Source organism: Epinephelus fuscoguttatus, linkage group LG4 (assembly GCF_011397635.1).
Source record: "Epinephelus fuscoguttatus linkage group LG4, E.fuscoguttatus.final_Chr_v1".
Lineage (NCBI taxonomy): Eukaryota > Metazoa > Chordata > Actinopteri > Perciformes > Serranidae > Epinephelus > Epinephelus fuscoguttatus.
The window spans coordinates 27,422,123-27,446,149 of NC_064755.1; the positions used below are offsets into that span (position 1 = coordinate 27,422,123).

General features: G+C 44.7%; 1 protein-coding gene across 1 annotated transcript; it reads left to right on the forward strand.

Moving 5' to 3' along the window:
* The first annotated feature begins 777 nt into the window (after nucleotides 1–777).
* Nucleotides 778–23,780, forward strand: tle3a (TLE family member 3, transcriptional corepressor a). Its single transcript, XM_049574141.1, has 22 exons — nucleotides 778–1,292; nucleotides 1,780–1,933; nucleotides 2,474–2,574; nucleotides 2,789–2,852; nucleotides 4,466–4,510; nucleotides 8,708–8,770; nucleotides 9,031–9,135; nucleotides 10,790–10,819; nucleotides 12,625–12,880; nucleotides 14,614–14,621; nucleotides 14,763–14,885; nucleotides 16,532–16,582; nucleotides 16,679–16,831; nucleotides 17,298–17,430; nucleotides 17,540–17,715; nucleotides 18,811–18,884; nucleotides 18,968–19,217; nucleotides 19,734–19,981; nucleotides 20,105–20,252; nucleotides 20,386–20,536; nucleotides 22,068–22,144; nucleotides 22,431–23,780. The coding sequence occupies exons 2-22, from the start codon at nucleotides 1,910–1,912 to the stop codon at nucleotides 22,536–22,538; spliced, it is 2,388 nt and encodes a 795-aa protein (XP_049430098.1). The 5' UTR covers nucleotides 778–1,292; nucleotides 1,780–1,909; the 3' UTR covers nucleotides 22,539–23,780.
* Nucleotides 23,781–24,027: the final 247 nt, after the last annotated feature.

A 24,027-nucleotide genomic window follows, 5' to 3' on the forward strand; every position in this document is an offset into this window, starting at 1 on the left:
TGGTATTGATTGACAACGCTGCTCCGTGAATGACAGGCTCGACGCTGCCGGGCCAATGGGAAGCCGGCGAGTAAGTGCAGCGCGCCGCCATTGGACGAGAGGCCTTAAAGCCGCAGAGGAGTCCCACGTGGGGCCGGAGTTGAAGCTTCAAAACAAGGCGTAGAGGTTGCGCTCAGACATGGCTGATGTTCATATCAGACAAAGGCAATCATCTCTCCTCTCCCCGCAGTGCAACTATTACACAAATGCTGATAGGCTGGCGCGCGGGTGTGTTGTGCAAGAATCATGAGATATTACAAAAAAAATATGTCCGGTCGACTTTAATTTGCAGGATATCGTCGATCGATTGGTCATTATTGTGTCCTTCACTGTGCATATGTGTTAGGGGGAGTTTAACCCGCACACTGTCTGATTTTTGGCTCTCACTCTGCATGTTTCACGGCAAATGCTTCACATTTTATAACCGTGTATTACAAACAAGCTCCCATCTCCCCTCTGTTCCCATGTATGGGGATAACAATTGGAGAATGCTTGTTGCACCGCACACCTCCCTCCCTCCTCTCCCCGCTGGTGGTGGTCTCACCCAAAAAAATCATCAACTTTATTTGGACGGTTTATTAAAAAAAAATAATAATGAAGCGCGGATATGGAATTTGTGCCGTCGCTGTCAAATTTGGATATCATCGGCACATCAATGCCTGCTGTTGTTGTTGTACATGGTGGGACGGACGGATGATGCCTTGTGGTTCCGCGGGATGATGTCATGTATCGTTGCACCCCACGTGGGGCCGTCGCTCTCCGATAGGCAGATGTGGCCGTATTCCTTCCGCGTAATCCGATTGGACAGATAGGCGCTTTCACGGCAGTTCAGCCCTGCTGCCTGTGTGTGGCAACCGGGGTAAGCTGGACAACTGGGGGAAATGCGAGATTGTGGAGAGTACCATGTTACGCTTTTAAAGAATCTCCAGCCTCTTCGAGTCGGAAGACAGATTTTGTTTGGGAGCATACATATATTTTTTTCTCTTTTTGGGATTAACCAGCCACAAAAGGCGCACATTCCTCGGAGGTTCGCGGCTGAGAATAAAGTAGTTTAATCGAGCCCGACCGCACCAAATTTTCTCCCAACTGCTCCCCCAGTCTGGCTGGGTGCGCTCCGGAGAGAGAGAGGATGCTTGTCGAGAGCTGCGTCCACCACGCTTACATTAGGAGGGATTAAGCGCATGAATTATAGCCCTACTCTTGTTTTTTCTTCAGGAACAAAAGTCGGACGGACGGTCAGGACGCACGCACGGGTATGTATTTACCAGAGCTGTTGATTTCTTTCAGTTTTTTGGGGCGTACGCTCAACAGCGCACCGTTTCCATCGCTTTCCACGGAGTCAAGCAGTAGGTGGAAACCAGCTGCTGTCGGTCGTGGCCTGCCTGGAGACGTCCAGAGCGGGGTTTTGGTCATTTGATGAACATCAGTCAAGATTAAAGTCACAAATTAGACGCAAACATTAAAAAATGTCTGCGTAAAAGTAGCGTCTTTATTCGATCTACATCATGTTTGCATCAGTTTAAAATGTAAATTGAGATTTTCTTTTCGGGTCCATGACTGACCACTGACCGAATAAGGTCATCAAGAAGACAGAAGCGCAGGACTAGTGCTGCTTTTTGACGCGACTCTCCAATAACTGGAACTAGTTTGCAGTTTTGACTACTTATTACCAAACGACATGCACTGTATTGTGTTTTTCTCGCGTCCAAAGATTAAACCGCGTCATTTTTTTCAACACAGGATTTTCACGACCTCCCCTGCCCCCCCTCCACCCCCCTGCCTGCTGAGACCGGTGTGACTGTGAGCACATTTCAACCATTTTGCCAAAGGACCTGCACACTGGAGAGATAAACAAAGGATACATTTCAAGATGTATCCACAAGGCCGACATCCGGTAAGACGCGCTTCCTCTTATACACTTACTACAGTTTACATATTTATGTGACAACACTGATGTTGACATGGTGCCTGACTGTGCTGATTCCCTCTGAAATCTGCCCTGCAAAGCGTTTTCCACCCCCTTTAATGCAGCTCATCAAATCTATATGGTTATATCACAATGCATTTATGCTACACCAGAATGTGCACTAAGTGGTAAATGGATGCAGATGGTTTGCATGCCTGGAGATATTTACTCAGCCCTACACTAACATATGACTCTGCTGAATATGGAGACAGGTGGTGGTTTTAATTCATTTTTGAGGTTAGGTTTCATTTTTCAGTGTGAGAGTGTATTCTTGTTGTGTTATTAGCTTCTGGAGGTGTGAAGTAGACCCACCTCTCTGGGGTGGGAATGTCTTACTCACTGCAGAGGAGATATTATCTGGGAAGTAGTCTAATGTGAGAACTGTTCTTTTTCCCCCTCAGCAGCAGAAAATGAGGAATAAAACTTTCTGGATTGTACTGATTTGATATTTTTTAACATTTCTTTCAGGCTCCACATCAGCCCGGTCAGCCTGGCTTCAAATTCACTGTAGCAGAGTCTTGTGACAGAATTAAAGATGAATTTCAGTTCCTCCAAGCCCAGTATCACAGGTAATGATTACAATGCATATCACCAAAGTATGACAGTGTTAACATTTACTCTGGATTGAATAATACAGATTACAGCTAATGTTTGGTTGTTGAATGAAATTTGCATGAATGACAAAAGACATTTTTTTAATACTCTGCTGTCAAGTGCTTAAGTGCGAGTGAGTTATTGAAGAGATAGAGATGCCTGAAATTGACACCTTGTCTTCTATTTTAGTCTTAAGGTGGAGTATGACAAACTGGCCAATGAGAAGACGGAGATGCAGCGCCACTATGTCATGGTGAGATTATGTTACAATAGGGAGCAATTATGGTTCCAAATTGCAAGGCTTGTTGGAGATCTAGTTGGGGTGGAGCGAGACAGGCTATTGTGATCACCTGTGCGGTGGTTAGGGCGGGTTGAGTGTCAGGTACAGGCCTGTGAAAGGCCCCAGGGGGGTTTGATGTAGCTGGTTGTTACAGAGGGAGCTCTTCCTGACAGGCAGGCGGCAGCGAGCTGAGGCTCCATTATAGCGCGCCCCTGATCTCCAAGGGTCGACTGCAGCGTTGCCCTCTGTGTGTGCTGATCTGATTATTCTCCTAGGAGACTCCACGCTCAGACATATGCATGGCCATAAATTAGGTGTGAGCTGATGGTGGAGGGCCAGAGCAGTGTGTGGGAAAATGCACCGTGGCAAACAAAATGGAGGACGTGGAACCTGCAGCGGTTTATTTTGCACAACCTTAGTTTCTGTGTAAAAATGTTGTTTCTGTATTTAGCAGGCTTTTAGAAAAACACTGGCGTGCTTACGACGCTGGAATGTATCTCAGACATGATGCAATCAGGAGGTTCTTCCGTGGCAGTGTGCTCTGTTGTCCCAGGTAAACACGCCAGGGATGACTTAAACCAATACGTGCAGGCTTAAGTTAAACATTCTTTTCACAGGAAAACAACATGTCAGCCTGACAGGGAGGAGGTTAGGTAAACATGTAGGGAAGTATCCCACAGCCAGCACTGGGTGTCAGGTTACGCTACGGCTGTGGGGCTCTGATCTCAGACAGAATGGCTCTCTTGTTTGAGAGTAATTTTCGAAGAAGCTAATGGACTGAATAATGCATTGGCCTCATCAAATAGACGCTGACTGGAAAGCCATTTCTGCCCTGGCTGCCACTTGTGGGCTCCACGGATTACATTTCAGCCAGACAGACTGACCTGGCTCGAAATATCAAGAGTGTTGAGCAATCGCGTTACGCTAAGTAAATAGACATCCTGGAGATCTGAGGGCTTAAGATGGTGATCAATAAATCTAACCCTTTCTTCCCTGTGCCCACACTTTAAACAAAAAAATATTGATTTATTGGCTATTTGCTGTTAGCTGCTCAAAGAACTCCTTTTCTGTCTGATCTGAGTTTATCATGTTTGTCAGCAGAAGCTGGACTGTGTTTAGGTTTTAATCATAATGTTCAAAACCATTTGATAATGTAATTAGTGCTGTGATCAATGAAAATATTGATTTTTGGCTATATGCAGAATATTAAGAGTGTAGGTTTCATTTCAACGTGGAGAGGGGGACACACACATGCATATGCAACGTGTTTTGGGGGTCGTCCACCAGAAAATTTTGTGTATTTAACACTTAATGTTTGTACATTTTCTGCATCAATTAATGGTGTAAATGTTTTTAATTTTGTCAAACCGTATGCTTTTATTGGAGGGGGACAAATGCACATGTTTTAAATATTGAAGGGAGCGTGTCCCCTGCTTCCCCCTGAAAACTACACCTATGTCAGTCACATTGAAATGATGATTACAAGCATAATATATAATGTATATATAAATGCTGGCACATCTTGATTGTAAATGTGACTTTTTCTGACTTCATTCATCACCATGAAATCTTTGCTTTCGTTTCAGTATTACGAGATGTCCTACGGGCTGAACATAGAGATGCACAAACAGGTAGGCACCATCATGTTCTTCATATTTTTCAGCTCAGTGGTTTTCCACAGCGTCAGGAGATGTCAGACCCAGGAGGAGCCACTCGTAGGCTGTGAGCTGAACTGAGCATCAGTAATAGGCTGTAAACAGACGGATTTACTGCACACAAACAAGGCAACGTGATTGTAAACTTGTACCATGACTTGTATAATTGTATAATTTCTGTGGCTATTTTTTTTTTTTTTAAATTTGCTGGTGATGTAAAGCCTGGATTTGTCTCAGCCTTTTGATCAGATTAAAGGTAGACTTTGGCAGGCTCGGCCTTTGACTTAATGATTTAAGACAGAGGACTGCTGATGGGTCGGTATTTCTTTGTAAGATATACAGTAATTAAACGAGAGGGGCAAAAGTCCTTCAGTCGCTTATTGTGCCCTTATCTCTATCCAAAGATCCTATCTGGTATTGCTCCACAGATCAGTCACACTGATGTTTTAAGAGATAAAGATTGCATAAATGAGTAATCTGGAGATTCCCATGCATGCTGCTGCTCTTAAACCAGTGAGGCTGTCCCCTCTCCCGCCACGGCCCAGCCTGGTTAATGACAGTGTTGGAGGCATGGCGGATTGGTGTGGTAGGGTGATCCATCAGTGTCTGGGCCGTGTGTCACACTGCCACATGTCTGTCAGGGCTCGGGCCGCTCTGATAGCTTCTGTCAGGCACTTATCGCCAACCAGAGGAAAGAGGAGGGGGATGGGAGCCGGAGAGGAGTTGGAGAATAGAGCTGGGGGAGGGGCAACGGCCCAGCTCTGTGTAAACAGGTTAATCGACTGATCCATTTTAGCGCCTGACTTTTATCAGGAACCTCAACAGAGCTGATGGAAGCGCTTGAATAATTCATCAGTGGGGCCCTAACCTGCTGAACGGCGTGTTTGTGAGCAAACAGTGTGGGCCCCGTCCATGCAGCTCCCCCAGCTTACAGCTCAGGCAGGGGAGGAGGAGAAGACGGGGAGTGGTTAACAGGCAGGGTTGGGATGGATTATTGGATGCACATAGGCATATTATTTTCCTGCCAGGAGATTTATTCCATAGTGAGGAAATCCATTCCTCTAACTGTGCCTTTTTCATTACCGTGCAGGGACATAATTCAGATTTCAGAACGCACACACACCGGCGCAGCTCAGATGGACTGATGTGGCAGTGTTATCTGATCCCTCTTTATCAGCCGTGACAGTATGTAGATGCAAACGGCTAATTTCTGCTGCGTGATGTCAGCCAGTAATTACCATCATCTGGTGCTTGTTTCCCAAGTGCTGTGCTGGGTTTTGGGTGGTGGTGGTGGTGAGGCTCGTGCAGATTTGGCTGTTACCTGTAGTCCTTACACAGACACAAGACACATGGCTGCGGGAATCATTTGCTAAGTAGCAAACTATCTGCCATACCCGGGGCCAAAACAAACTTGGTCAGCCAGCAGACTGTCTGCAGTGTTCATACAAAAGAGGCGTGTAGTGAAAAGTGGTGGGAGAAGCTGTGGCTCTCCAGTGCTCCCATATCCCTGCTCTGTCATTTGGGAATGGACAGGAGTGTAATAATTACAGGGTGTGAACAGTTGGATGTCAGATCCATTTATATAAACAGAAAGTTATTGTATTTTAAGACACGGTATGATTAAGGAGGTTATGGTATTATGGTGTTTTTGTTAGAATAAGTTTATTGTTTTACCATCACAGCCGTCCTTTACCCAAGATAATCACCTGACTGACTGCTGCGGCTGACAAGGTTAATCGTAGTAATGACTCAAGCATCCATTTAGGCAGGCTTTGGCCTTTCCCAGATCAATACAGATAACTTCAAATGCCAATTAGAAATTTACTCCGGACCTCACATTAACAAAGGCTCTGAGGCTTTTTGTAACATCTCAGTTCAGTGGAAACGTGTGTTATTTTCTGCCTTGGACGAGCCGCTGGTGAAGTGCGAGTCTAATTTTCTTCCTACTCGAAAAATCAGGAAACGGGCGATGCTGTCATCTTGGACAAATTGGAAGCCCTCTAAATCTGACTAGTCAAGTATTGTTTATAGATGGATCATGTGACCAGAGCCACCAGTAGTTTTCCCTCTGTATTTAATACTCATCAGTGTCTCGACTCCATTTTCCCACTGCTGATAGCAACAGGCGAATGCCTTTCTGCACACCATTGACAAGCCAGCCTGAGAGTGCTCTTAAAGTGGTGCTACACAGGTCCGAGTACCTGTAATTGTGTAGCAGCAGCGCAAAGCTGGCCTCTCAAGGGCCAAGCTGTCATCTACTTAAAGTGACAACAGCCCCATTTTATCTGCTAGCAGAACCGGGGGAAAAAAATCCAGCACTGCACTGTATCTTTTCTGACAGCAGTTGCGAGCTGAGTTGATGCCTTTTCCATGTATTTGCATGTTGTGTTGTGAGAGTGTAGAGGCTGCCAGTTGTTTAGGGCGCAATGGATCAGCCACCTCCTGACCTCTCCCAGCCAGCTGTCACCATGACACTAAGCTACAGAGGAATGGACTGTGCGCTCAAGGCCTTTTCACAAATCCTGTCAAATGTTCGACTGCTATTGACATGGCTTATCTCAACAAACATGGATTATACAGGCTCTGTAGCTTTTCAGCCATTTCTGAGGGCATTCTTGAGCTCTTGCTTGAGCACTTACGACATTGCATTAATACTAATGCAGATAAAACCTTTATCTAACCCTCTCATTGCGTTATTGGTTGTAGGTCACATTTATTGTGTGTCAGAGGAGGCAGAGTCTTTCTTGTCTGCAATCAAGTTATAATCAGTGTTGTTTTATGGACTCTTGTACTTTCTGTAACACATGCTACCATATATTTGTTTCACATTATTGCCTCTGATCCCAGGCTTTACTCTGTCTCATCTGATATTTCATCTTCAGCTTGTTGTTTGTCCTGCTGGCTTGCCCTGCTAAGTGGCTATCCATGTTGCAGCTTGGGTCAGCAGGTCTCGTTCTGTTGGACATTACTCTCCAATCTCTCTGGCTCTGCTCAGAGGTAATATGTCTAGCTGCCAAAACTGCCTGGCATTTCTGCCATGTGTAATAAATAAGCTGGCGGTCTGCAAAGTACATTGTGTGTGCTGCTCCAAATGAAAAATCGGAGAAAATCCCTGTGATGTGTTTGTGTTCCGCAGTGGCCTTGGGTTGAACTGCAGCTCATAAATTCCATAGATGATGTAGCTTTGGCACTGTTATTTTTCTGCTCCCAGTGCAGAGCTTGAACCTGAGAGTCTCATCTCCCATCCCTGGAAGAAGAAGGAGGCAGAACGAGCCGGCTGTGCAGTGTTTTTACAGGGGGGGGAGTGTATCACACCCATTGCTCCTTTTATCCACCATTCATTTGCTACGTTCATGTGATCGACAGGCTGAAAATTCAATTTAATGACCTGCCTCCAAGCACGTAATATGATTTTAAAGCCTGTTACGGTCAAGCAGAGGTGCCATTTGCATAATGATCCCAGCAAGATAGGGCTGCAGCCGTTGCCATGGCAGTTGGTAGACAAGCAGAAGAATGGAGGCAGGGCTCCGTGGATGGATGAGAGGTTGGGAGGGTGGTGGGCTGGGCAGCTGATTGCAGTGAGAAATGGCCCAGGCTTCAGTCTTGGAGAGGCAGAGCTCGAGCACACTGCGCTCTTAAGGTTTACAGGCTGGTAGTTGTCTTCTAATGGTATTGATCACAGATTTGAGGCGCGTTACCCTCGAGGTCATTATGGTTTGTAATCTTTGCTCAAACTGCAGTTATAACCTTTAATGTAAATTGCCTACACTGTCACATGTAAGTAAACAGTGCAGTCTGGTTCGTGGGCCTCACTTCCTGGGGTGTGGTTGTGTGGTTTAACTCTGGGGTTAACTGCAGGACAGCGCCGTTGCAGATGAGGGGAAGGAGGGCAGAGTGAGAGAGGATCCTCTCAACACAGCAGCACTCTGCCTGCTCATATCCGTTTAGCATGGAGTGCACTCTCAGCACAGCTGTGCTCCATCCCCCTGGGCTCTCCTAATGTTTTAAATATTTCAAATGTCAATATCACGCTGTTTAGAGGATGTTGAGTCAAGCAGTTCTGATTGCCGCAGTAATTGACTTAATCGGTGTAAACATTAAAGGCGGGGTTATATGAAGTCACTGTCTGTTCCATACTTTACCGTCTCATTTTGCTCCTCTTTTGTTTTCCAGACGGAGATTGCCAAACGGCTCAACGCAATTTTAGCTCAAATTATGCCTTTCCTGTCACAAGAGGTGAGTTTTGAATGCTGCTCTCAAATAATATCACAGTTTAAAATAAAGTCACTTATTGTTGCCTGCATTCTTAAGATACTACTTCCAAAAAAAAAAACCCAGGCTCGACAATTTTGAGTAATTGTGTGTGGCGTTTGCCCTCACTTTTAAAATTGCAGCAGCACTATGAAAATTAAGTGTGAAATTCTCTGATAAGTGAGTGTGGGTGCATGATAGATGTTGGCATGCCCCAATCATCTTTTGTAAATGTCTTCCCACAGCACCAACAGCAGGTTGCTCAGGCAGTGGAGCGGGCTAAGCAGGTGACTATGACTGAGCTGAATGCTATCATCGGGGTACGTGGACTTCCCAATCTGCCTCTCACCGTGTGTATACCCCCTTTTATTCCTTTATTTGACCTGCACATAAGATGATTACTAGCTATACATAGTGTCTGAATTGTACAGTGAATAGAGTGTGATACACCACATGCTAAAGTTGTAGTGCATATTTGCCCTTTCTTGAATCAAATATGTTCGTATATTTTGTCCTATTTATTACTATATTCCTCACCAATATATTCAAACTATATACAACAAGTGTTGCTCTCAGGAGCTGGTCTGTTGCTCCAGCTTTGGTCTCAGCGGTATCTTCACTGCCTTGTTGTGTGTTTATAAATGCGAGCCTGAGAGCTCTTGAGATCCCCTTCGCAGCCTGTATTGCTTTAATTGGCTAAGGTTTTAACGAGGAGCCTCATCCCTCACTGCTGACCTGGATAGCTGTGGGAATTAAAAGGCTGAGGGTGAGCAGAACACGGCCAGCGCTGCAAGCTAGCTGAGACAGTGCAGACAGCAGTCAGCCATCACAGCTCTGCTGCGCAGTTCTGTTTGCACACCGCAGCACTGAGCTGTAATGTGTGGTGTTCATCACCGCTTCAAACGCCATCTGCTCCTCATTGATCAGCTGCACTCACCCTGCCCTCCTGAAACTCAAGTGATTGGTGTCACCCTCGATGAAAAGCCCAGGCTATCGGTGGTCTTATTACTACAGTTGAATCTTGCGGAGTCTTTGGCATGCACAAGAGGCTGGCCCAAAAGGCTGACTTGATGACTGGAGGCACATATTGGAATTCAATTAATGCCCCCTTGGTGACCTTTTGTTCCTGGATAATTGCTCCCTAGAATATGTCTGACTAGGTGTCTTGAGTTGATGGAGAACTGCTTGTTTTTTAATATGTTTATTAGACTTTCACTTAAACAGAGCATCTGCAAGCTGCAGTTCCTGTGTCTCATAGTGTATCACATTTGGAACAGTATAAAGCTGGAATATGTTTGTACTTTTAAATTTGTACCTGTCATCTGATCACCTTCCACTGTGGCTCTCTGTTGGCCTTTGGCTATAATTTAAAATTAACATCATTAAAAATCTACATTTTATAAAATATTGGACAAGTCCAGTCATGATTTTATATGGTCCTATTTGGCAGCCGGCCTGTTTTATGAAACACTCAGGCCTCCACCCAAGTCACGCCGGTTGCTCATGTCAGAGGAGGTGGAAATGTAGCTACTGTATGTTTTACGAATACCTTTCCATTAGTTATTCATTGAGGAGAAGCTCTGTAGGCATGCCAAAATCCTCATGCATATTGTAGAGCAAGGTGGGGTGAAAGAGCGTGCCAGGCAGACAGGCAGCAGCCAGGAGCCAGCTGCATGCCTTATTGATGGGGCTGAGGGCCATTAATAGGATGCAACTAGGGCAGCTGCTTGCGTCAAGATGAACCTGACTGGTGGCAGCTCCTGTTTGATTAGAAAACACGCAAAATATTGAAGTCAGCCAAGAAGTAGTTCAGATGAGCCCACCTGTCTCTCAGCGAGCGGCCACCTGGATAAACCCACACAATGGCTTTGATTTAACAGGATGTTAACGTTAAAGAGATTTATTTTGTGTGTGACATCATTGATTGCAGTATATAATGATAAAGAGAGAGGGAGAGCATCTAGAGCAGCTGTTGCCCTGACTGTTTTCTGTCCTCCTTTTCAGCAGCAGCAAGCTGCCTACCCTGCTCTCATGGTCAGTGGCATCCACGAATATCTGTATGTGCCATGCTGTTGTTAATTGACTGGTGTGTGCACACATCTGGGCTTAAAGGGCTTGTGCATGTTGCAAGTGCTATGCATTAGTTAGTGTAGTTAGTACACTAGAGACTACTAGAATACATTTGCTCAATTTTGCCCGTGTGTGTGGTTTTTTTTCTCTAGCTCCACACAGTCTGAGAAAAAAAGGGGCAAAGAGTAGGTCTTTATCTTGGAATATTAAATTAGAGGAAATAGGCCAGACTCCTTTCTTTATTTATTATTGTCTTCATTTATGGCCCTCTAATGAGGGCTCTTGCTGATCAACCATGCATATTACCCATCAGTGCCTCATTAAACACAATGAGCAAGGATGGCTCTCCCCTGCCAATGAACTGGCTCCTTAATTTCCCTCATGGACACAATATTATAACACACTCGTTCTCTTGCTCTCCTTCTCTCCCTCTCTTTCTCTCCCTCTCTCTTTGTGTCCTGGGTACATTTTGTAATTGGATTGACATCTGCCCTATGGAGCAAAGGACAAGGTTGCAAGTTAAAAACCTCCCTATTTTCCAATCTAGTCTACTCTAGCTCCAGGGCAGATAATGTAGAAGCAATTAAAAAGACCCTCTGGATATGATTTTAAGGACGTGTTTTAGAAGTAGGTGCCCTTTGTAAGACCTACGACTGAATATCTCCAAAGTAAATTTGAAAGCAAGTTCCTTCGGCGTTAATGTATTTTTAACTGTGTGTTAGGCGGGTCCACCACATTGTGCTGCGTGTTGTACCAACTCTCCAGTCATTATGAAGTGCCTAATATTCCTGAAATGGCCATAAATGGTCACTGATTGAAGTCCGTCTTGTAAAAGAGAGGAGGCGCACGCTGTTACAGCAGCTGAATTATTCAGCTGGCTCGTAGACGGGTAATAAATTGCTGATGTTTTTATTGGTGTCTCAGCTAAGTATTATTTAACCTTGCTTTAAACTGCTTACTTCCATGCTGAGTGCCTTTTAACTCCCATCCATTTCCCCGTGCCTTTCAAATATTGATGGTGAATATTGGAGGGTTGACTGAGTGCCAGCATGGGACCCCTGGTCCTGGCTCCCACAGCAGCCTTCCAGACGCACACACAAACACACACTCAAATACTTAGACTGAGAGGGAAGGAGTGCCAGCTTCTGGCACTTAGTGTTCCCACAGTGTCTTAAAGTATGGGTGTGCAAATGATTCATGTTCTGTTAATCCAGGAACATGAATATGTGAGGAGTAAATAGACGCTGGTTGTGTTTTTGAAGTGTTTAAAAAGCAGGTGGTTGTTTAGCCCACAGGCTGACAGATTCCTACACAGATTCATGTTCCTCAAGAGGATTGCTCAACTCACTGATGGCATAGGAGTGCTGCGGCGCTGCAGTGTGAAATGCACTAGTTTACCTGATGTGAAATGATTCCTCTGCGTTAAGCAGTTTGTCATTGATGTGGAATTAATTTTTTGTTCAACTCATCATGCACTGTTAACGCTATCAAGCGCTCCATCTGATGCGTTAGACGTGTTGAGCAGTTGATCGTTAGTCATAACTTCTACTCTCCTCAGCACAGATCTAGGGCTTATACCACCCTGGCCTGGTATGGAAATAGCACTGAGGGGGATTGCTGTTGGATTCTGACAGTAATAGATGTGTGAATGTGCTAATATCATCCGGGGTTTAACTGATCAGCCTCATGTTTAGTGTGTGGTTTCTCCTTGCCTTTTCCCTCCGACCCACTCGGTGTATGTCTGTCTATCTCCCCCTTTCTGCTTGCAGCAGCAGCAGCTCCAGGCACAGCACCTCTCCCATGCTGCTCACGGGCCTCCGGTCCAGCTGCCACCTCACCCCTCAGGCCTGCCGCCGCCTGGCATCCCTCCTGTGACAGGCTCCGGATCAGGCCTGCTGGCACTCGGTGCCCTGGGAAGCCAAGCCCACCTCCCAGTGAAGGATGAGAAGAACCACCATGATCTGGAGCACAGAGGTGAGGAGTTCAAGCATACTGCTGTCCAATTAGGCATTGGCTGCTTAACCAGTTTATTTAGAGGAATTGAAATGCATATTATTTTTAACATTATTGCATTGATGTTAAACAGGGAAAAACCAATTTAGTGCAGAGTGCTTCTCACTCTCTAGGGCAGAATCCTAGGGCCCTTAGGTGAGGAGCACATCCTGTCTGTTCACATTCTGTCTGGGTAATGAGCTGGTACATTCCCAGCCCATGACTGCATAAGCTATTCAGCAGCTCTAACACACGTTGATAAGAGGGGCCTTATGCCCTGCAGCTGATTCTCACACGTTCAGCCAGAAGCATCTGTTATGATATGCTAACTGACGTGTTTTTCTCTTTGCTCCACTTGCTTTCCTCATAACCTCGGCTGCCATTGTGATGTCTGCGACACAGAGAACACGGTGAGTGTCCAAGCCCGCAACTATTTTTGTTGCAGGGCTTGTTGGTTTCATAATTCATCAAACTTCCCCGCCGCGAATGTCAAGTAAAAAATTCCTGCCAACAGCACGCTGCAGCTGATTTCATGCACTGTTGTAATCTGCTTTCAATAAAATGATTAATTGGAAATGAGGCTTGGAATATAAGTCCTGTGTGTTTAATCCAGAAGGGAAATGACTGGTATCATGCTGGAGAGATTAGAAGCCTTGTAATTTCATCACAATTAAAGAAAGACTTTGACTTCCCCTTCTTAAAGGATTTATTTGATCCCTTCTACTGTCTCCCTTGTTTACCAGCTCACTCTCCTCCTTGGCATGTGATGAATATTTATGAACACAAATGGAGAATTGTTTTGTTTTCTTTTTTCTCCACCCCGTCTGGCTGGACCTGCTAAAGCGTTTTATTTGAATGGCTGCGATCTCTGATGGCTTGTGATGTGCCTGTGAGATTGTGTTTCTGTAGGCTGGGCCAGTTGAATGGGTGCAGTCATGTCTGAAGAAATGGAACTCCTGGGGCGATTAGCAGGCCTGTTTTGTTTCTGTGCTCTTGTCCCAGGTCATCTGATAGCAGAGTGGTGACTTTGGTTAATGAGTCACGCTAAGCATCTCTTTAAAGGTCAGCCATTATGCAGACAGTGGCCTTTTGCCCAGACTGCTAGTCCATCGGCCATTGTTCACTTCTCTGGGCTGCCACTGACTTAGTCCATGTTGTTGCTTTGGTCTTCAGAAGAAGGGACAGAGGGAATCAGGAGAACTTGGCAGTTTACAGGCAAATGGCAAACTCCCGTGAAAGCCGCTGGACACCTGCCTAGTTCCTCCCATTCTGTTGGCGTTTGGAGTGAGCTGTCCCAGCTTGTGTGGGCAGGCAGGCTCCATGAAGAAGCACCAGTCAGTCCCACGCTGCCGTGCCCACTGGCAGGATATAGATTCTCTTTCTTTATCAGAGCTCAAAGCCTGAGCTGACATGGTGCCCAAGCGCGCTGCGGCAATCAATGCCCACAACATACAGTTTCCCCCTCTCTCTCTCTTTCTCTCTGCGTCTCTCCACCCCTCTCTCTCTCTCACGCTTAGCCTGACTGACTCCGGAGAAAAGACCCTCTGTTCAGCCACAACACACTGCTCATGTCCCTGTGAGGCTGTTTGTTGTCCAGCTATGAGGAGGAGGGAGCCCAGCTCAGAAAACAAGCCCTCCTCCTTTCAGTTCAGATAACGGCCCATTCTGTTGTTTGGCCAGGGACAGGCTTGTGTGTGAGATTGGGCTTGGCTGGTGTCAGGGTACTGCTTGGAGCTGGCCTACAGCTGCATTTTAAGAGTCCGCAGCATCCACAGTTGCGTGAATGAGGCATTTTTAGTGTTTGGATTGGCACAGTGTGTTCTCTGTGAATTTGTAACGGATGAATGACTCACTGCTCTCTTTTACAATGAGAGACGAAATGGTAATAAAGTATGTTTGGTTTTTCTCCTGGCAGAATAACTCCGTATCCCCCTCCGAAAGCTTACGCACAGCCAGTGAGAAGCACCGCAGCTCCTCTGACTATAGTTTGGACTCTAAGAAACGCAAAGTGGAGGAGAAGGACAGCATGAGCAGATATGTAAGTTATTAAAGGAACTGTGCAACATTTTGGGGAATCCTCTCATTCACTTTCTTGCCAGAATCAAAATAAGAAGGTCAATATCACTCTCGTGTCTGTCTGTTAATCATGAAGCTACAACCAAGTGTTGGTTAGCTTAGTTAGTGTACAGACTGGAGCATGGGGGCAGAAGCTAGCCTGACTCTGTCTGAAGGTAAAAAACAACACCTGTCAGCTAATTATTTAAAGGAGCAGTGTGTAGGACTTTATGGCATCTAGCGGTGAGGAATGCAGATTGCAACCAGCTGAAACTTATGCCATGAGCCAAGCATGAACTCCTGGTTAGTTTTACAGGAAGCTAAATTATCCACAGAAGTCTCTTCCTCTCCAAAACAAACTGACTAGGTGATTAAAACCAGTAAAAATATTGAATAAAGCAGTTTCACATAACAAATCATCTGCTGCTGTTCGCAAGTCAGAGACGGGCTGCTTGCTCAGCCCCTGCTGATATGTGCTCACCTCTTTTCTCTAATGACTTAAGATCCAGACGTTCAGAAGTTTATTACCAGGAGCCGAATTTTTCCACAGAGGTCTCTACCTTCCCAAAACAAACCAACCAGATGATTAAAACCGGTAAAAACAATGGATAAAGCAGTTTCAGGTTCATATCAGTGTTTCTCCAATGCTCTTTGGTAAGTCGGAGACGGGCCACTAGCCCAGCACCTGCTAATGTTTGCTCACCTCTTTTCTCTGATAATTTAAGATCCAGACATTTAGAAGTTTTTTATGGGTAGCCAAATTATCTGGAGAGGTCTCTTCCTCCCTAAAATAAACAGACCCAGTGATTTAAATCACTAAAAAAACCCAGAATGAAGCAGTTCATGTACAAATCAGTGTTTCTCCAATGCTGTTTGGCAAGTCAGAGACGGGCCGCTAGCCCAGCGCCTGCTAATATGTGTTCACCTTTCTCTGATAACTTAAGATCCAGAGGTTCAGAAATTTGTTTTTTTTTTTTTTTTTTACCAGGAGCAGAATTATCCGCAGAGGTCTCTTACAAAACAAACGGGCCCTGTGATTTAAACTAGTAAAAACACTCTATAAAGCAGTTTCATGTTAAAAATTAGTGTTTTTCTGACTTTGTCTGGCCCTTCATGGAGGGGCTGCTAACTACGGTGATGCAAATAGCCCTATCTAGAGCCAGTGTTTAGATTGTCCATTCTGGGCTACTGTAGAAACATGGCGGTGCATCATGGCAAATTTGGTTTTACGCCAAAGAAAACATACTTATTATATTATATTCCTTTTCTGCCAATATATCCCCCTAAATCCTACACACTGGATCTTAAAAAGCTTATATCTTGTTTGTTTAAGCCACACAAAAACCAAAGTGGAAAAAAAGCCAACACATTGTGGTTTTATGGGGGGTTGATTTTGGCCAGCAACAGACACTTCCTGGAGTATTTGCTGGTTGCCTGGCAACCTCACCGTGACTCCAGGAAGTCACTGCTCCTGGCTCCAGGCTCATCCAGCTCTCTGGCAAGAAGGCACATAAACCTATTTCCCAAAATGTCAAAGTACTCCGTCAACCCTCCTGTGGTCAGAGACATGTTTCAAAGGTTTAAAAAAAGAAATTGTCAAAGTGACTAATTTGCCCATTTCCTTTACAGGACAGTGATGGAGAGAAAAGTGATGACCTGGTGGTAGATGTGTCTAATGAGGTGAGCAGAGCAGCACATAACTGTAAATGGCATATTGACACGCACTGAGATGAAGCTGTTACATTAATGTCAAAATCTATTGCTGTGTTCCTCCAGGACCCTGCCACTCCGCGGGCAAGCCCAGCCCACTCACCACCTGAAAATGGCATTGACAAGCCCCGCCCTCCAAAGAAAGACACCCCCAACAGCCCTGCGTCAGTGGCATCCTCTGGAAGCACCCCATCATCCAAGGCCAAGGAGCTCAGTCATGTAAGACACCAAGAGTTACGAACAAACTAGGACAGAAAGGGTTTAAATGAGAATTGCAGAGAGAGCAAAGGGATATGTGCAAATAAATCTAGGACGTTTTCTGCAGTGGATTAGGAATGGCTGTCGGTGCTTTAAGTGCATGACTAAACGTCAGGGATAATATTGTCCCGCATCAGGATCAGTCAGGTCTTCTCTGTTAATAGCTCAATGTATTTAACTCCTCCAGGATTTTTTTCCCTCTGCCTCACTAAAAGATTAAAGCCAAAGCAGTAAGGGGATAAAAACGGCCCCATCTCCATTGTGGCCATAATAGGTTTTAGAATAAATAGCAGTTTATGGCTCGGCAGGACTATGAGGGTTGTCAGAATTAGATTGGATTAAGTTCAGTTTGCTCTCAAATTGTCAGTCTGCACAGTGCCTGGTTTCCGGGATTGTGAATGTGCTTGCTCTCTCGTTCCCTCGACAGAATGACAAATCCTCCACGCCTGGCCTCAAGTCCAACACCCCCACCCCCCGCAACGATGCCCCCACCCCTGGCACCAGCTCCACTCCCGGGCTCAGACCCATCCTGGGCAAACCACCAGGCATGGAGGCTCTTGGTTGGTACCAATCTCTTTCCTCGCTAGCAGCTGAAATAATCTTTTTCCATCCTCTCCCAATGTACTGTTGTATCACATACTAATATCCTCCTCCTGTCTTTGTACGTAGCAGCCCCAGCTTTGCGGACCCCTCTGTCCATCGCAGGCTCCTACCCTACCCCCTTTGCCATGATGGGCCATCATGAAATGAACGGAGGCCTGACGAGTCCTGGTGTGTATGCTGGTCTGCACATCTCCCCTCAGATGAGCGCTGCAGCAGCTGCAGCCTATGGACGCTCCCCCATGGTAACACACTTTCCTGCCCTTTAATGTAGCTGTATCTGGGATCATCTAAAAGCACTGCGCATAGTTAAATGAATAGCATGACATTTTGGGAAATATACTCATTTTCTTGTTTGCCCAGAGTTAGATGAAAAGATCAATACCTCTCTGTATCTGTCTGTTAAAGGTTCCTTGTGGAGTTTTATACCTTTAGTAGCACTTTAGAGCTGTTTATTGTAAGCCCCTTTTACACAGCCTGTGTAAGGCAGGAATGTTACTCTGTTATTCCGCCTCATCGTTCTGTATAAAAGGTACGAACACAGAATAGGGGGACAGAGTTGTTCAACCTTTAAAGGCAGCAGAGGAGACAGTAACAAAGCCGAATTGATGTCTGTGTAAAAAGCAAGCCGACGGAACAAGTGTGACGTTTTGATGACGTGTTATGTGTGCAGCTTTAAAGAGCAGCTGATAGCAGTTAGCAGCTAACTCAAAGAAGATAAAACAGCAACCAAAAAATGTCTGCAAATTGGCGAGACAGTGAGGTCCAGGAGCTCCTTACGCTCCCAGCAGAGGACGAGATCAACCACCGTATAGCAGCGGCTGTAAATAATTGTTGCTGCCAAGTTATGCCATTATTATCGTTTATAAAGTGCTGCCTGACATGTATATCTCACACTCGACACCAACGCTGTTTTGTTGCACATCACGTCTATCAAGCCTCTTTTGCTTTTTGAAATTCCTGCATGCTATCTATCTAAAATCAAATGATGAGGTGGCGCTATGCTGGCGTTATTTGATTCTGTGTAAATAAGCAAAGTTGATGTAATGAAGGATTTTCACTGCGGCAGTCTTATGTGTAGGCCCAGAAAAACTTTTGGACAGAGCCAGGCTACATGTTTCTAATCTTTATGCTAAGCTAAGGTAGCTGGCTGTAATTTCATATTCAGAGGAAAGATATGAGAGTGGTACCGATATTCTCATTTAACTCTGAACAAGAAAGTGAATGAGAACATTTCCCAAAATGTCTGTTTCTTTCAGAAAACACCATATGGATTTTACTGTGATAATTGGACAGAAACAAATTTGTTATTCAAATGTTTCCATCTTGTCACTTTTCAGGGGTTTGATCCTCACACCCACATGAGAGCTCCAGGCCTTCCAGCCAGCCTCACATCCATCTCTGGTGGCAAACCGTAAGTGTCTCGCTAAATGTGTTCAAGTCATACATTTTTAAAAACAGCAGTGATATACAAACACGTCTTGTCTTCTCCTTCAGGGCTTACTCCTTCCACGTCAGCGCAGATGGTCAGATGCAGCCCGTGCCCTTCCCACCCGATGCCCTCATCGGCCCCGGTATCCCACGCCACGCCCGACAGATCAACACGCTGAGCCATGGCGAGGTGGTGTGCGCTGTTACCATCAGCAACCCCACACGTCATGTCTACACTGGTGGCAAAGGCTGTGTCAAAATCTGGGACATCAGCCAACCTGGCAGCAAGAGCCCGGTGTCCCAACTGGACTGTCTGGTGAGCACCGCTGCTGATTCACGTTTGACTCATCAACAACTTTTTTTTTTTTTTTTTTTTTTTAAACACCTAGTTCTGTTTGTGTGGTTGTTTCGAAAGGTAATGAACTGTATACACAACCTCATTCCATTCACAATGGGATAATCCTTTGTTATACATGAGGACCACAGCAGGCACACAGCAAATGTACTAGTACACAAATGCAGCTGATGCTTTCATTCAGTGTTTGTGTAAAATAGAAGAAAGTACTTTTGGCAACAACCAAAGAAGACAATGAAAAACAGCACAGAACATTTTAAACGGTAGCTGGCTTAAAGTGTGAACATCAACAAATAAATGTGTTAACATAACAAGCTGAAAACTCAAAATATTGCAGCGTAGGTTTGAGAATACCCCGAGGATGGTTTATTATGACAGAAGGATTTTCATCCTCTTTCCCACTGACTTGTTCCTAAATCTCTCTCCAGCTCCACTGACCTGAACATGTATTGATTCGCTTTGTCCTCTGTGCAACAGAACAGGGATAACTACATCCGCTCCTGTAAGCTGCTGCCTGATGGTCGCACATTGATTGTTGGAGGCGAGGCCAGCACATTGACCATCTGGGATCTGGCCTCTCAGACACCCCGCATCAAGGCTGAGCTCACCTCCTCAGCCCCGGCATGCTACGCCTTGGCCATCAGCCCTGATGCCAAAGTCTGCTTCTCCTGCTGCAGTGATGGGAACATTGCCGTTTGGGACCTGCACAACCAGACTCTCGTCAGGTTGGAAGAAAACACTTATTCACTCTATGTGGGCTCTGGCCCCGCAACAGGATTGCTGTTGTGTGAGTAATTTTAAAAGGGGATGTCAATAAATGTTTGTATGCCTCCTGACTTTGATTGCAGGCAGTTCCAGGGTCACACGGATGGTGCTAGCTGTATCGACATATCCCATGACGGCACTAAGCTGTGGACGGGCGGTCTTGACAACACTGTCCGCTCCTGGGATCTGAGGGAGGGTCGACAGCTGCAGCAGCATGACTTCACTTCACAGGTACAGCCCCATTTAAAAAAAAAAAAAAAAAAAAAAAAAGAGATGGATAACACACATCCGCAGACTCACTGTGGAGGGCAGCTTCCTTTTAGCCCCAGAACTGTCAGTAATTACTGCTCTGTCCCATTTCCAGATCTTCTCCTTGGGCTACTGTCCGACTGGAGAGTGGCTGGCTGTGGGCATGGAGAGCAGCAACGTGGAGGTGCTCCACCACTCAAAGCCTGACAAGTATCAGCTCCACCTGCACGAGAGCTGTGTCCTCTCCCTTAAGTTCGCCTATTGTGGTATGAACACACACACTAAAATGAGGGAGAGATAATGCTGACTGTACTTAACCACAGAGGGGCCTCAGCCTGTCCTATTTTATTTAGTGCTAAAACTACAGTACCCTTTTTACAGTCTGAATGCCTATTGTGTTTTGAAGGTTGCCTGATAACTCTTCATTTGCAGGTATTTTTAGTCAGACAGGGACGATATGCCTGTCATCTGATTTAGAGCTATTATAATACTTGGGTGCAAATTCAACCTGTATTGCGATTTTCAAGTATTGTGATTTGATATTACAATTTATTGCAGCTTTTGTTCACTTTTTTGACACTGGACAAGAAAAAGTTAAATGATACACTTCTAAAGACTATGTATCATGAGACATATTTCTAAAAATCATGCAAATCACATGTGGGTCAGTCTGACATTTATTTCAGCAGCATCATACACTACATAGAAGAGTGGTAAACAAAGAAGCAACTGTTTACATTGTTATTTATTCATTTATTTTTTAACAATTCTATTTATTTCATGCTTTGTGAAGAGTTCTATCTTAAATAAAGTTTACTGACTTACTTACGTCAGTGTACAATAGAATTAATAGAAAATCTATACTTTTAATGTTAACTTGATCTGCATAACTTTCTCCCAGACATTGATTTATTTGTGGTGATGACCTCAATATTAACACTGACTGCCACTTATTGATTTTTTTTCTGGTTTTAAGTATTTAAATTTGCCCTGCTCTTGCTGTCTCACTCTGTGTTTATTAGACCACAAATGAGACAAGACTAAGCTACAGTGCACCCACAGTCCCTCTGCTTCAGACAGCTGCTGACAGCGTAAAATCCAGTGCCGATATTCACAATAGGTTGGATCTAATTTGTGTAACAGCAGCAACAGAAAGTTTTTACTGTTCAAGTGGGAGTTAACACTGGACTGGCTGAATTCGAGTTGCTGTTTTAACAGCTGAAGGTCCGTGTCTTGACCATCGGTCATTTCCTGCTTTCCCGTTTCGGCTTTGTTTTTCTTTAACAGGATATGACATCACGTTACTCATAGATTACCACAATAAAAGCAGCAACTTCTTTCCACATCTGCATTAGAATGATATGATTAAGGCATTTAAATAAACATTAAAAAAAAGTTGCAGCACTGTGGTGCAGTGGTTAGCATTGTCGCCTCACAGCAAGAGGGTTCCCAGTTCGAATCCAGGGTGGGAGTGCCCTTCTGTGAAGAGTTTGCATGTCCTATCCATGTCAGCGTGGGTTATCTCTGGGTACTCCAGCTTCCTCCCACAGTCCAAAGACATGCAGGTTAGGTTAATTTACCCTGCAATAGTCTGGCAACCTGTTCAGTGTGTACCCAACCAATGTCATGGCTCCAGTCCCCTTAGGACCCCTTACAGGATAAGCGGTTACAGAAAATGAATGAATGAAAAAATGTTGCAATACTGACGTGAATCAGGTGTTTCGTTTTTTTTTCACCTTATTTTTATATCATTTCTTAGTTCAAAGAGGCCTGATTGCACTGCTGTTTTCTCTGCAGGTAAATGGTTCGTAAGCACTGGGAAGGACAATCTGTTGAATGCTTGGAGGACTCCGTATGGCGCCAGCATATTCCAGGTATGCAGATCAATACACTCTGTCTGCAGCCAGTCCAAAAGTATGCACAGTTGTCTCTGAGAGGAAGGGCACAGCGACCGCTGTCTGACAGGACTCTCCTATCAGTGAAAACTGAACCTGAATTATTGACCTGACAAAGAAGTCTTTTTGAGGGGCATCAGGCCAGAACTTGATGTCATTGCAATCTCATCTTGCCCTGTAGTCAGCTAATCTTCTCCACTTAACTTCAAATGTCGTTCAGAATGTTAACTGCCTCCGAGACTAACATGTTTTTTATCTCCTGCAGTCCAAGGAATCCTCATCTGTCCTCAGCTGTGACATCTCGACAGACGACAAGTATATTGTGACAGGCTCTGGTGACAAGAAGGCCACTGTATATGAAGTGATCTACTAGAACAGACTGCTTTGGATGGGAGCATGCTCGTGCTCAGGAACAGTAGACTCTTCTCCATCTACCTTCCCTCACACAGACAGCATGGATGTTGCCTGCAGCCCCGGGGTGGATGGGCAGGAAGTTTGGCAGTGCCAGACTGAAGTGGACGTTGGTGCTGTTGTGGCCGTGGATGCTGTGACCTTCGGCTCTGCCCTTCCTTACTCATACAACTAACACTTGTACAGCAAGTGCAGTTCCCCAAGGCACTAAGAAGAAAATAATGTCTTGCTGTTTTTCTGTTTGTTGGATATTTCTTTTTTTATTCGTCCTTTTTAATGTGGAGATAAAGTTCCATGACACAACTAGAAGCGGCGCTTCGCTCTGGAGCTTCTCCCTTGGAGGTCCTGTGAAAAGTGTACATAATGGAGTAATAAAAGGCCTTTTATAGATTTATATTTTGGTGTCCAGTTACGCTTGTGATGGTTCTTTCTTGTTCTCTCCGTGATTTTCTGTCCCCTCTGGGGATGGAAATTAGATTAGGACTTTGTAAGAGGATATTCTATTTCAGTTTTTTTCCCTCCTCTGCTTTTTTTTTCATGTTCGTTGTCCAGAATGACCTTTTCGGAAATCTAATTTGGATTTTTTTTTTTCTCCCTGACAACGGCATTTTTTTTTCTTCGCTATTTGCTGTAACACAGACGTTTGTCCCATGGATTTTAGCAGTGGAGATTCTGGAAAGGTCCCTTTTTTTCAGACTGGAAGAAGGAGAAAATCATGGTTTCCAGTTACGTCTACCCTCTGGCCCTGGTCAGCAGAAATTCAACTTTATAATGAAGACCTATCACTGAACACTGGCTGCTTTCAATGACATTTAAATGGATAACTATTAACTGGAGGACTCATGGATTTGTTTTACGGAGAAGCAGCTGTGATTTGAGTTCAGTCTGTTGACTCGACTATTGTATGAATCTTCATTTCTCCATTCAGCAAAGTTTAGTCATCAGTCTAAGAGTTAATTATTGCCTCTCTCGTTTGACTCTTTGTGACTGATGTGCAAGACTTACATGGTTACTCATAAAGGTGGCAGGTGAAGCCATTACCACATTCGACGTTTTGGGTATGCTCTGTTTGCTTTCTTCAGTATTTCATAATATTCGACTACAATCTTCTCATAGGCAGGAATGGTCTCTCATAAACACACATTAGACTGTGTAGCATACACGTGTCATCATCCCTAAGGATTGTACAGTTGACAGTTGTTGATAAATCAATAAACTGTTTTTATATAAAAGAAATAATCTTGGCTGAATTTCTACAGTGCTGGTGCCTTGCTACTGTTGAACATTTTAAGGAATAATTTAAATTTCTGGGAAACAAGCTTATTCGCCTAGATTTCACAAGACTCAAGGAAGCTCTTGGCCAAGAAGTAGTCAAGCACATAGCTCATCGTAAAACCTCAACATGTAGTTTTTACACTTCAACCCTAGGATTTAAATTACAAGATATGATG

Bases quoted from the DNA above. Each gene is read 5' to 3' on its own strand.
- tle3a (XM_049574141.1), top strand. From the start codon at position 1,910: ATGTATCCACAAGGCCGACATCCG. The intron at 20,253-20,385 runs GTACAGCCCCAT...TCCCATTTCCAG, and splicing joins AGCATGACTTCACTTCACAG to ATCTTCTCCTTGGGCTACTG. The intron at 20,537-22,067 runs GTATGAACACAC...TTTTCTCTGCAG, and splicing joins CCTTAAGTTCGCCTATTGTG to GTAAATGGTTCGTAAGCACT.